Source organism: Pseudonaja textilis, chromosome 3 (genome assembly GCF_049901715.1).
Source record: "Pseudonaja textilis isolate UNSWEBS1 chromosome 3, rPseTex1.2, whole genome shotgun sequence".
Classification (NCBI taxonomy): Eukaryota; Metazoa; Chordata; class Lepidosauria; order Squamata; family Elapidae; genus Pseudonaja; species Pseudonaja textilis.
The window spans coordinates 200,326,560-200,339,763 of record NC_141992.1 but is presented as its reverse complement, the minus strand read 5'-3'; the positions used below and the strand labels follow the sequence as shown (position 1 = coordinate 200,339,763).

The 13,204-nt window shown below is 54.9% G+C and overlaps 1 protein-coding gene across 1 annotated transcript in view; it reads left to right on the top strand.

Moving 5' to 3' along the window:
- The first annotated feature begins 88 nt into the window (after positions 1–88).
- LOC113450613 (uncharacterized) overlaps positions 89–13,204 on the top strand; it is a 42,385-nt gene continuing 29,269 nt past the window's right edge. Inside the window, exons 1-6 of the mRNA XM_087928724.1 lie at positions 89–172; positions 5,246–5,392; positions 6,522–6,706; positions 6,942–7,051; positions 9,755–9,832; positions 11,547–13,185. Of these exons, the coding sequence (XP_087784850.1) occupies positions 5,298–5,392; positions 6,522–6,706; positions 6,942–7,051; positions 9,755–9,832; positions 11,547–13,185 (2,107 nt within the window). The 5' untranslated portion in view covers positions 89–172; positions 5,246–5,297. The remainder of the gene's footprint in view (positions 173–5,245; positions 5,393–6,521; positions 6,707–6,941; positions 7,052–9,754; positions 9,833–11,546; positions 13,186–13,204) is intronic.

The following is a 13,204-nucleotide window of genomic DNA, read 5'->3' as shown; positions in this document are numbered from 1 at the left end:
TTTGGGCAGCTGTTCCGTGGGTTCCCTCCCCCCCCCCCGCCCTGAAGAAGGAGGGGGCTCGGGGCGGTGGGAGCACGGAAGGCGGGGCGGGCGCTTCTCAGCCTCACCGGGTGGGCGGACCGGGCGGCCAGCTCCGGAAGGCGAGGGGGCGGAGAACCGGAGCGGCCGGCAGGTTCGCATCTCCTGCGGGGAGGGGGGGGGGGCGTGGAGCAGGGCCCCCCAAACCGGGCAGCTTTAGGACTTGTGGAGTTGAAGCCCGCAAGCCTTGAAGGGGACTCGCGGCTGGCAGCGGGCGTCTCCTCTCCTTGCGGGGGGGGCGGGGGCGGAACGCGGCTCTTGGCGCCACGAGAGTCCGCAGGAGAGCTCCGGCCAACCTGCTGCTCCGCAGCCGCGGCGGCCGGGCAGAGGCACTGAAGCCTCCGGGAGAGGCGGGCGGGGTCTCCTCGGGGATCCCCCACCAGCGGGAACTTCACGGAGGCTGGGAAAGACCCGCCTCTCTCGCCCCGCAAAAGCCCCGGCGGGGGCGCCGCACCTGGGAGGCCGCGCGACCCTCGGCCGGCGCCCCCTGCCGCCCAGAACCGCGACCGCAGCCCTTGCGAGGCGGTGGGGGGGGTGCGCAGGCGCAGACGAGGGGCCCAGTTTCACTTTCGTTTCCCCCCCCCCGCCTACCAGAGGCCAGAGGCGCGGCGGGTGGGCGGAGCCTCCGCTTTGGCGCGAAAGGAGGCGGCGCGGAGAGGTCGGCGCTGCTCGCGGGGCTCCGGCGGCCCTTCCAGGTGGGCGAGGGCCGGGGCGCCGGGCTGGGCGGGCGGTCCGAAGGAAGGACGGGGCAGTTGGGACCCCAGGAGCCCCGAAAGAGCCCCGCGGGACGATGGGCACCAGGGCCCGGGAAGCCCGGCCCTTCCCTCGGGGAGCTGCCCGGGCAAAGAGGCGCTGGCTTGGCTTAAGGCCACGTTTCGTTCCTGCCTTGCCTCCTCCGGGACCCTGGCCGGTCCTCCCACTCCTGCCAGGCGACGCGCCGGCCGGGCTTCTTCCCGGGGCTGGCGCAGATGAAGGCGGGGCTGGCAAGGTCGCCGCCGGAGCGGAGATTCGCCCGGGCTTGCCCAAGGCTTTGCTCCGGGTCCCGTGCCTCGGTTTCCCCAAAGGGCGGGCAGGAAAGCTCGGCGCCTCCCCTGCGGCGGAGTCCCGAAGGCGCCGCTCTGCGCTGCTGGGCGGAATAAACGGGCCTCAGTTTCCCGCTTGTTGGGCTGGGCCGATCCGGCCTTCGGGCAACCTCGCCCGGCCCGAGAAGGGCTGCCCTTGGACCGCCGCCTCTCGCGGGATCCTTTGGCAGTGGAGGAAAGCGGCCCTCAAGCGGGCAGACCTCCAGGCCCGGGAAGCGCTCAGGGAAAAGAAACGCTTCGCGGCGCCTCTCAGATTCATAGGCTAGAACCCAACGGGCCCCTCAGCCAGGTGAGCTCGAGCAGGTTCTCCGAAGGGTCAGAACCGGGCCGAAATAGTCCAGAGATGAGGAGAATTTCAGCCCGGCTGCTTCTGTGCCCCGAGGGGGCAAATGTCCCTCCGGGAAGAGGAATTCGAAGCCTGTCCCGGTTAGAGAGCAGTTGGGAGGCCCTGGGCGGTTGATGAGCATGCCGGAGGGGGCTCAGCTTCAGACAGGACCCACTGCAGAACACCAGAGGCCATCTAGTCCCACCCCCTTTTCAACAGGAAAGCCTGTATCTCAGGTGGGAAACCTTGGCAGCTTTAAGTCTTCCAAACTTCAGTTCCCGGAATTTCTCAGCCGGGAGAAAAAGTCTTAACAGTTCCCAAGGTTGGGCTCTCCTGCCCCTCCCATTGGAGACCAAGGGCTGCCCAGGCTCCTCTTCTTCAAAACCTCCAGTGTTGGAGCACCCACAACTTCCGTGGTCCCCCCATTAACTGTCCTCACTGATTCCTCCTCAAAGTTCCAGTTTGATAAATTCCAGTGCCAAACTACTTCTGGAAATTATGCTTTGGATTTAAAAAGCACAGCAGGATTCCTTCTTTGTTCTTAAGGGAGATACGTAACAATATTAAACCTTATGCTCCTGAAACGAAAGTTTTGGACCCCTGTGACCTCAGAGACTCCAGGTGGTGAATATGAGAACTATTTTTAAAGATTTACATCTCAAAATCTAGCCTCAGAGAACATTAAGAGTAGATGAATTGGAAAGGCCGGTTTTATTGCCGCCAGACCAGATTGATCATCTACAGAATCTGAATTAATAAGAGCTTTCCAACTCTTTTAAAAAAGGGGGAGTCGTCTCATTGAGATTTATTAGTAAATTCTACATAGAATCGAAAGATATTTCACTTCCACATGTTTGCAGAAGGCAGTAGATTATCACCCTCTACTTCATACGAAGTTCTAAAGTGTTCTGCATGAAAATGGGTTGTTGGGTCCGGAGCTAACATGACTGGAGGAGGAGGAATTCTGGGAGTTGAAGTCCACAAGTCTTCAAGCTTTCACGTTTGAAGAGCCCTGGTCTAGTCCAACCCCCTGCTCAGGCAGGAAAACTCTGGATAGGATGCCAAAGTCTGAATAGAGGTCCTGGGAAATATGACAGAGTAACAGAATGACCCTTAGAAGGGACTTTGGGAGGGAGCCCTATACCATTTCAGAGAAATGGCCGTCCAGTCTTTTCTTAAAACCTTCCAGTGCCGGAGCACCCAGAACTTCTGGTGGCAAGCAGTTCCACAGGTTGGTTGTTCTCACTGTCAGGAAGCTTCTCCTCACTTTTAGGTTGCTTCTCTCTCTGTTCAGTTTCCATCCTTCTGGTGCTTTGGAAGATACACTGTCCCCCCCCCCTCTTTCTGGCAGCTCCCTAAAAGCCTGTTGCCAATCACCCACCTGGGCAAAGCCTGTGAGCCATTTCCTCCTCTCAGCGGCCCATCAAAGTCCATCTATAATAAGCAGGTAATAAAGTCAAAAAAGGTGAACAACATTTTTACACAACTATAGATAAGTTGAGGCTGGGAGTGAGAAGGAATGGCGGGGAGGGGAGGGGCCAGGCGAGGCACCCCTTGACGTGAGTGACATTGAGTTGGTCACGCCCACCCAGACACGTGACCACCAAGCATACCTGCCCAGTCATGTGACCCTAAGCCACGCCCACAGAACCGGTAGTAAAAACATTTGAATCCCGCCACTGCATCCCACCCACGCTGGCTTCTTTTTGCTCTCCTTCGACTTCCTCGGTTATCCGAAATACAGTAGATCAGCGATCGTATTTCTTTATCGGCCTTTTCCAAATACCTGGCATCTCTTTTTCCAAACGGGGCCTAAGCACTTGGATTGTATGTGACTTTTGTCTTCTTTCTTTGGTATCGATACGTTAGACTGACCTCTTCTAGTCAGTTGGCCATTGGGTCAGTTCTCCTCCTGTGGGGATCGTTGCCTGTTCTTTGTCCATGACTTTGCCTTTTTCTGGTAGATATTCCATAGCTCCTGCAGCCTCCTGACTGGTGAAAGGCCTTTGGGTCAGTCCCTCTCTCAGCCCAACCCCCCTCACAGGGTTGTTGCTTAGGGTAAATAGGAGGAAGGATTTTTATGTACGTTCGCTGACTGGAGTTACACATAAGGTAATAAGCTCGGGATACAAATCAAAGAACCCCTGGAGTCGCAACCTGACTTCGTCTCTTGGTATTGGAGGTCCTTGTACGAAGAGATCAATGAAGTCCAAGTATATTTTCTTCCTTAATCTTTCCAAATTTGCCATTCCAGTCTTCAGTTCAGCAGCAGCAAATCTTATATCCGTTAATTTCAAGTAGGACTTGATCATAAAATGAATTCTTCTGCATCAGTGATTAGAACATAAACTTAGCTAACGACATTCCCGGTTTGTTTACCCAAGAGCTGCCCTTTCCTGCCTCCTCCTGGACTAGGGAAGCCAGACAGGTCCTCCATTGCCTCTTGGGTAGTAAGAATGACCGTAGCACTTCTAGCTGAGAGAGCCCAATTCCAGCCCATTTCCGTTTGCTGATGCTCTACGTCTTCTGGCTTCTTAGTAGCTGAGGCTGGAGCTAGTCAGAGGAGACAAGGCATTTGTAAAGGGTGTGTTCAGAAGTACAAAGAAGGACCCGTTGGAACGTGTATCCTGTTAGTAACTACAATGCTGGAGGAGGAAGTGGCTGTCCTACTTCTCGTCCATCTGCTGCTGTCGTTAAAATGACAGGAAATCTTACTGGGACACATAAGCCATAGAAGGGAGGGCCTTCTTTGGGTCTGTCTCTTCTTCCCTGGGCTGAATTGAACCCAAGAGTTATTGTTCGTTCGTTTAAATCCCCAACCCCTGTTCCATGACCGGGAAGGTACCGGGCCGTGGTCTCTTGGGAACTGGACCGGGCAAGTGGTTGGCGGGCGTGCAAAACCATCCACCCTCACCCCGCTGCTGCCGCCACTATCAGTCCACAGAGCCGGGAAGGTTGGGGACGGCTGATTGAAATAGTCCTCTTGAATGGGTGTGTGTGTGTGTGTGTGTGTGTGTGTGTGTGTGTGTGCATCTTTCGCCCAACGGTTAATGGGAGTTTGGGTATTTGAGGGACAATCTCCGACGTCCAAGCAAATAAGCAGCTAAGGCAGAAGTCTCCAAAGTCAGCCACTTTAAGACTTTTGGACTTCCAGAATTCTCCAGCCAGCTACGTTGAAGTCCACAAGTCTTAAAGTGGCCAAGTTTTTGAGGGGGGGCTGAGTTAAGGGATCCTATCGTTTCGATCTTGGCACAGCAAACAGGCTTTGTGGATGAATCAAATGGCGGCTTCTTTCACTCCATGGTGCCGAAGAGACCAAACCTGGCTTGGCGTATACCTGCAGGCTGCCTTAGCTCCACCTGGGAGAAACTGCTGCAGGCCCCACAGTCTGGGGAGTTGGGAGGGCTCGGGGGCAGGCAAGGAGGCACGGCACAGCCTCCCTGGGAAAGTCAAGCTGTCCCCGGCCCTGATGGGGCCATCTCCCATCTGAGGGGGGCCTCTGTAGAGTCAGGCCAACCCGGGCCCTCATACCCTGCCTCCCCAGGAAAGCGGTGGGCAGGGGCAGGCGTTGATCCCTGCGAGAACCCAGCTGGGGCCCGGGGGAGGAGGTGGCGGGCAGGAGGGGGCTCTGGGCCGGGCAGCTTCCTTTGCTCCAGGGCGGCCTCTACAGGCACCCGAGCGAGGAGCTTCGTCCCGCACCGCAGGCAGGAATCCGCCCTCCGGGGGTCTAAGAAGGTTCTTTTTTGTTCTCCATTGACAGGGTGAACCTGCCTGGCTGGAGTGGAAGGAAGGGGGCCTCTCCTGAGGCTGAGATGGCGCTCTCCCGTCCGCCGGGGGGCCAGCGGCTGAGTCACCTGCGCAGCATAGGCTCCTGGGCTCCGGTGCCCGGCGTCAGTCCGGTTATCCAGTAAGTGACGTCTCCACCTGAGGGAGGACGGGCCTGGTGGTCAGGGGCCCCTCCAGAGAGCGGGACGCCACTGAGAGGCCAAAGGCCCCCCCGGCCCTCCTGGGCATGCAGGGTGGGACTTCCACACTTCCTTGTCCCCATTTCCCCCGCAGGCAGCCCTGCTTAGGGTGCAGGCAGTGCGTGGCATACAGCCCTTCCTCTAGGGATCGTTCAAAGTCACAAGGGCACTGAACAAAGTTTTCACACTTATGACCGTTGCAGCATCCCCACAGCCAGGGGATCAAAATTGAGCCGCTTGGCAACTGACCCGTATTTATGACCATGGCAGAGTCCCAGGGGGTCCAAAAATGGGGCAAACTCACTCAGCCAATGTTTCACTGAGCAAGATACATTTTGGGCTGAATTGTGGTCAAAGTCTGAGGACTGCCTGGGCGTAAAGGTCAGATGGTTGGTTTAATTTTCCACACCTCCTCCTCCTCCTCCTCCCCTACGTAAAGTCTCATTGCCTGTCAGTCTTTCCGATTGAATCCACGTGTGTCCATCATGATTGCTCCCTTCTTCAGTTCTCAGGAAAACGGTGGCGCAGAAGAGAAGCCTCGTTCATCCCAGTGCCCCTCTCTCTCTCTGTCTCTCCCTCTCTCTCTCCAACCATCCCTCTCTGATGTCCGCACTTCCCCTGGCCTCGTGCCCGGCTGCCTCTGCCTTTGGCTGGCCTTTTGCTCCGCTGACAGCCGCCTTGGCTCAGGAGCTCTGGGGCGAGGACTCTGCCAGCCCTGTGAGAAAAAGGAGGGAGAATCGCCTTGCCGTCATCCACGGAATTCCTTTCCGGCTCCTTGTTTCCTCTCCGCTGTTTCTCCCAGAATGGGTTTTTCAAATGACAACTCAGCTAGATGTTTTGTCTCCCGTTTTTCTGCCTGCTTTTTAACATCTTGGTGAGGATTGGGCTATTCCTGAACTATCCGCGCATCTGACCTCAATGAGGCTGCCTTCTAAAGCAGGTTCTCCAAACTTGGCAACTTTTTAAGAGTTGGGGACTTTGGGGAGTTGAAGTTCACAAGTCTTAAAAAGTTGCCAAGAACTGAACCATGCAGGAAACCGACTGACACTTTACTTGTTTATTTCTCCCAAGCTTTTCCAAGGCCGTCACCCTCTTTGGCCGTAACACCCGGGTAGTGGACTGCCACCTCAACTTGCCTGCCACAGACCTCAGTTACATCTCCCGTATCCACGCGCGGATAATCCGGACAGACGGCGAATACATTCTGGTAGATTCCAGCCTGACGGGCGTGTATGTCAACGACATCCGCATCCAAGGTAGGTGTGTGTGGGCAGCGGCTTCAGAGAAGCGTGAGGAGGGACAACGGCTGGGAGGGCTGCCCTGGTTGACTGTCAGCCACTAATAGTTCTTTTTATCAATGGCGGTTGTGATACCAAATCCAGCACAGTCGTGCCAAATTGTGAGTCTGTGTTGCAAGAGGAGCTTCGTGACAAAACCCCTGAACTTTAAGTATATTCTAAAAACTCTTCTAATCGATCGTTTTGTGTGCAGGCAGAGTAAATTTGCACGAAGGAGATACAGTCACTTTTGGCCATCCGGATGGGACAAACATCCTCCTGGGAAGCTACACACGGCAGCCAAATTCTCCCTTTTATTTTCTGGTAAGACTTTTCCCTGCACAATAAGTGCACCAATTGGTCAGAAAACGATTTATGGTTGTGATTAACCATCTTATTTGCAAACAGCTTCTAACACTAAATGAGGAATGGAGGGACGCAGAGCCTAAATTGCAGCCTGACCTTGCCGTGTTTTTGATGAGCCGGCCGGTCTGGGTGGCCTTTTGTTCCTTCCTGTCAGGTCAGGATGCTACCAGCTGCTCAGGCCGTCCTTGAGCTATGACAGGAATTGGGATTTCCGTCACCAAGCGAAGCCATCGGAAAGCGCAATATGACATGGCTGCGCCCTACATGCCGTCATCACCCAAATCCTGCTGGCCGTTAGGCAAGGACCCCACGCCAATCCAAGTCAGTCTAGATGTTGAGATGAGTGCAGAGAAGGGCCCGAAGGACGGTGAGGGGCGTGGAGGCTGAAACAAGGGAAGAACGGCTGCAGGAACCGGGCACGTCCCGTTCAGTGGGAAGAAGGAGGAAGGGCGGCCCGATCACAGTCTTCCAGCGTTCGAGGGGCTGCCCGAAGAAGAGCAGGGCTGACCTGAGAAGCTTCCTAACAGGGAGGACAGTTGAGCAGTGGAACAGCTTGCCACCAGAAGTCGTGGGGGCTTCATCACCGGAGGCTTTCAAGAAGAGCCCGGGCACCTATTTGAATGACACATGGCATGAGATCTCCCCTTCCAGCTCTGTCATCCTGTTGTCCCTCGCTTGGTCTCCCAGGGCCGAGCCTTGGTAAGGGGAGGGGCTGCCTGCTCTGTCTCCTCTTGAACTCACTCCCCACCCCGCCAGTTACCTCCCCCCACCTCTGCCCTTTGAGCACAGGGGCAGCCCTCGGCGGTGGAAGCCGTGCTGGGGCTGAAGGAGAGAGGCCCGGGGTCTTCAGCGGTCTCAGCCGGCCTCCGCTGAATCCACATTCGGATCAATTCCAACTTCATCTGGCATAATTTTTTCTTCTGCACAGTGTTTGCCCACCATCCATCTATCTATATTGTTAAATATTCTTAAAATTAATTCAGGATTCAGATTAACAGAATTGGAAGGGACCTTGTAGGTCATCTAGTCCAACCCCCCACCCAAGCAGGAGGCCCTACACCAGGGGTGTCAAACTCAATTTCATTGAGGACTGCATCATGGCTGTGGTTGACCTGGGGGGGGTGAGGACCTGGTGGGTGTGGCCGACTGGGGGTGTGTGGTCAGCTTGACCCCACTCACTGGGTGTGGTTGACGGGCGTGGACAGCTTGAGACCACTCCCCAAACTGCTGGCCTCTTCGCACTGAGTAGACTGGTCCAAAGCCACACTGGCCCAATATTTCTCGGTCCAAATCTTCATAAAAGCCTCTCGTTAAAATATTTTGTTCCATTTTGAATCGATATTTCAATTTTCTTCTCCTTTAATGTTTGATTCCTGATTCCTTCTGGTGTCAAACATTCAAAGTCCCTTTTTATTGCGTTATCTTTCCAGCAAACCAGAACAATCAAATGTTCCCCACAGGAAGAATTGTTATATTTAATAACAAATTCTCATTTCAAAATCCATCTGGCCGTTTAGCCTATTTTTAACTTTCCAAAATCATCCCTTTGAACCTCTTTTTCCTGTTTATTCCAGTAGAATAAATCCTATTGCTCCAAATCTTTACGCTCATTTGATAAACATCTGTCGCAAAGGTGAAATACTCCCCCAAGGAGCTGCTGTGCGGAGCGCACGTGATTTATCTCATGGTCTCCGTGCTCCAAAGAGATTTTGCCAGTCTGGATTCTGCATCCAGCCCTGTTCTCCGTGTGGATGCCACCCTCTTCAAAAAGAGACCTCCAGCTGGCTAGGAATCTTCCCTAGAAGTATCATTCTTGCCTCCCGGGGTGGGGGGACAGCGGTGGACTAGGCTGTGTCTGAAGGAGGGAGGGTGACTTTGCAGGGAGTTCCGGTGGCCGAGCCCCAAGACCAGACCGGCAGAGACTCCTGGATAAGGGAGGCGAAGAGATTGGCCACTTGTGCTCTGGAAAGCGGCTTCTCATGAGGAGACCGCAGGATTTGCAGCCAAGTCACGACTTCGGGCGACTGGGAACCATGGAAAAGTCATCAAACTCACAGCCATAGGGGATGGTTTAAGGACACGGGGTGGGCTTAAAGCTGCACTTTCTTAAACCACGCCTAGATCATCGTTATTTCAAAGCTAAAAGAAACCTTCGGAACCGCAGGACAAAAAACACCCCATGAGCCTTCATTCCAGATTTTTATCTTTATGACCCGTTTGATTAGGGAAAAGACAACAAGAACATTTATCAGTGACTGAAAACCTTTTATGGACCTTTTGCTGAAAATGGGAGGAAAAACCGAATTGATCATCGTAAAGGGGTATTACAGGGGAAGAAAGGAATCATGGGAGCAACCTTGAAAAGAGAGGACATTAGATCGGTTTGTACCCCAGAAAGGAATCTCTGTAGCCGTTCAGGGTTGCTGGGCGATGGGGCCGCTGGCGCTTCTCTGGCCTGGGAGGATTTCTTGCAGGCGCCTCAGGAGCCAAAATGGCTGGTTGGTAATTGCTGCAAAGAAGACTGGAAGCTGCCACTTGTGCTTCTTTCTCTTCTCATCTTCACTCGCCACTTTTCTTTATTCTTTTCTTTTTCAAAACTCGTATCGTTTAACTCGTGAGGGGAAAAAACACTAGTAACCCTTTTTCTTTTTTTCTTTTCAGTTTGAGCATTGCGATTGCTCTCCTGGCCAGATGCGGAGCGTTTATGCAGACGGGAGAGATTTCCCCCAACCGTTGAAAGTGAGAAAGGCAAATGTGTGTTTTCCGCTAACGGCTGAATTCCTGAATCAAACGAAACCCGTTATTTCCCTTGAACACGTTGAAGAAACCACAACAATCTCCTGTAGACACAACAAATAGAGTTGCGTTGACAGGAAAGAGCCAGTTTGCTCTAGTAGTTGAGATGCCAGGCTGGAGAACAGGAGACAGTGAGTTCTAGCCCTGCCTAAGATCTTCAGGAGTCAGTGGTCATACATCTGATATAGGTGGTCCTCATTTAGTGGCCACAATTGAGACCAGCAGATCTGTTGGAACTGGGATAATTAACAAGAAGGGAGCTAATAATGTTTGCATTTACAATTAATGGAGAGGAAGGGATTCTAAGCAGGCATACAACGGCGCCTGCAGCCCCAGGCATGCAAAGCCTGGTGGATTCCCCATTGTGTGTGTGCCTGCTTGTTCTCTTGTAATCCTTTCCTCTGCAGTCTCTCTGCTCTGCAGAGAGAAAAAAACTGGGCAGGCACAGGAGAGATGGTCTACTGCAAACGCCACAAAGATGATTAGGGAACTGGAGGCTAAAATGCGTGAAGAACAGTTGCAGGAATTGGGCATGTCTAGTCTAGTGAAAAGAAGGACTAGGGGGGACATGATAGCAGTCTTCCGATATCTCAGGGGGTTGCCCCAAAGAAGAGGGGGTCCCCCGGTTCCCCAAAGCACCAGAAGGCAGGAGAAGAAGCAACGGATGGAAACTCCTCAAGGAACTGAGGAGGAATTTTCTGACCCTGAGAACAGTTAACCATTGGAACAACTCGCCTCTAGGAGCTTTGAATGCTCTGGAAAGCTGGAAGTTTTCAAGAAGAGATTCGACAACCGTTTGTCCGGAATGGTGTCGGCTCTCCTGCTACTTGAGCAGAGGTTGGACTAGAACAGGGGTACCCAACCCCAAGGGCTGCAGCCCACTACTGTTCAGAACTGGGCTGCAGAAGCCGCAGGGGGGGAGCGTGTGTGCAGCTGAGCACACGTGGCCCCATTTGTGGGAGCAGTGGTGGCCGTGTGTGCCCTGCCACTTGCGCAAATGGAGCTGTGCACTCGCTGCTTGTGCCAAACCATCCCCCCCCTGCCCTGAAAGGTTGGAGACCCCTGGACTAGCAGAGTCTCCAAGGGGTCTCCAAGGTCCCCTTCTACCTCTGTTATCCTTTCGCAAATTCCTTCCCCCTTGACAGTAGAATTAGGATAGAACCATAGTCTAGGCGTGGACCTCCATCTCCAACGCTTCTCGAATGTTGATGGGCATTAATGCTGTCTGTTAAGTGTGGGAAGTGGAGTTCCACCCGTGTAGGACAGGGGTCTCCCACCCTGGCAACCTTAAGCCTGGAGGACTTCATCTCCCAGAATTCCCCAGCCGGCATGCTGAGTTGGAGGCCATTTTGATTCAGGTGTCTCCAGCCTTGGAGCTGGAGTTCTGGGAGTTGACGTCCTCCAGGCTTAAAGGGGCCAAGGTTGGAGCCCCCGGTGTAGGAGGCCGGGCGGGTGGGATCCTTTCCAAACTAGCCACCTGGTGGGGCTGAGCCCGAGAGCTTCGGTTGCAGCCCGTGTAAAAGGGGCTAATTTGGCAGGCGAAGGAGAGCGTGACAAATTTGGGGACTCCTAGGTGGGAGGCCTCCCTTTGCCCTGAAGGTCCGGAAGAGGTGGAGGGCGTTCGTTGCTGATCTCTCTCTTTTCTTTTTTCCTGCAGGGTCCCGACTTGGTTTCTGCAGGAGTTTCACCTCCAGGCAACCCGAACTTGGCACTTGCGGGCAACGTTTCTCCTCCTCAGATGGCACTAGCAGGGGTGCTGCCAGGCCGGGCCCCTCTGGTAAACTCTACCACACAGCATGGCCCCCAGGATGCTCCGGCCCCACCACCAAGCCCAGCGCTTTCCTCCTCTTCCCCACGTACGTCTGAGAAGGCATCCGAGAAAAGCAGCTTTCCTTCCTCACCTTGTCCTCCATTAAGTGCTCCGAGCAGACGGGCCTCCCAAGTTCTCCGTTCCGCTTCACCAGATTACACACTTCCCGACGAGAACTCTTTTGCGGCCACTGGGTCTCCTCCTCCTCCTCCTCAGGAAAGTCCAGAATCCGGCGACTCCGTTTCTCTCTGCAGCAGTGAGAGTACCGTGGAGTGTGACACGCCTCCTCCGCAAGGGTGGCCTCCACACGAGGCTGCCGGAAGTGATCCCGAGGGAGGCTGCGTGCCTCCGCTCCTTCCCGGCCCCACCTGTTCAGAGGCATCCGAAGCGGCTGATCGTGATGGCTCCCCCAAAGCAGCAGAGGCCTCTGGACCCTGGGAGGAAACGCTGCAGCTCACGCCCGTCTTTCCCACGGAGACGGAAGGCGAGTCTGGTTGTGCTCAGTCTGTTTCTGGCCCAGAGTCTCCAGCTCTTAGCGAAGCGGGTGAGGAACAGGCCCAGGTGGATCTTTGCCCAAGCATGGAAGAAACCGCTTGTCTGGGGGAATCGTTTGCTTCAGAGCCAGAGAGCCCAGTGGAAGAAATGGAAGTGGCTGAACTGGCCGGGAGCCGTGCTCAGGTAAGGAGGGGCTCCGTGGAGGAGCGCGAAGAGAACCTGATGGAGAAGCACCCAGCGGAGGCAGAGGGAGCGGAAAGCGGGCCAGTCGGTCCCTCTGCGGAAAGCCAGGTTTCTGAGGTGGGACACATTCAGCAACATGACTCCGCCAAGAGAACGGCTGAGATCCATTTTCCTCCTGGGGAAGAGCCGATGAGCGATTCTTCCACCCAAATCTTGAGCCAGGAGACACTGGACTCTGAGAGGAGAAGCCCACTTTTGCCTTCAAGGCATTCATCGCGTGGTGGTGTGGACCTCGCGGTGGCTTCTCCGCAAAAGGCTGCAGCCAGTGAAGCGGTGGAAATGGAACCTCCGACAGGTGAGGCCTTAGAAGGCCCGGATGGCCATCTTGGTGGTAGAGAACTTGAGCCAGCGATGGGTTCTGCGATTCCAGCAGAGGCCGAAGGCGTTTGCGAGAAGGCCAGCATGGGGGACCTTTGTGCAGAAATGGGAAGGCAGACTGATGGAGAGATGGAAGTAGCCGCAGCAGAGTCTTTCAAGGCACTGGGTGCAAGCCAGGAGCCGGGCGCCGAGGGTGCTGACTCCAAGGCCTGGGAGGCCAGGGCGATGCTGGTGCAGAAACAGCCAGAGACCCCGGTCCTTGGCAGCAGTCCAAGGGCAGGTTCTACCAAGGAGATAAGCCCAAGGACTGGAGGGGAGCTTCCGACACAGCAGACGGAAACCTCCATTCCAAAGACCTGCCGGAGCCTCGTGAAGGAGCAGGAGGAGGGGCTCTTGGAACGGAATTGCTGCAAGCAAGGCCCCTTGTGGTGAGCGGAAACAAGGTGCTC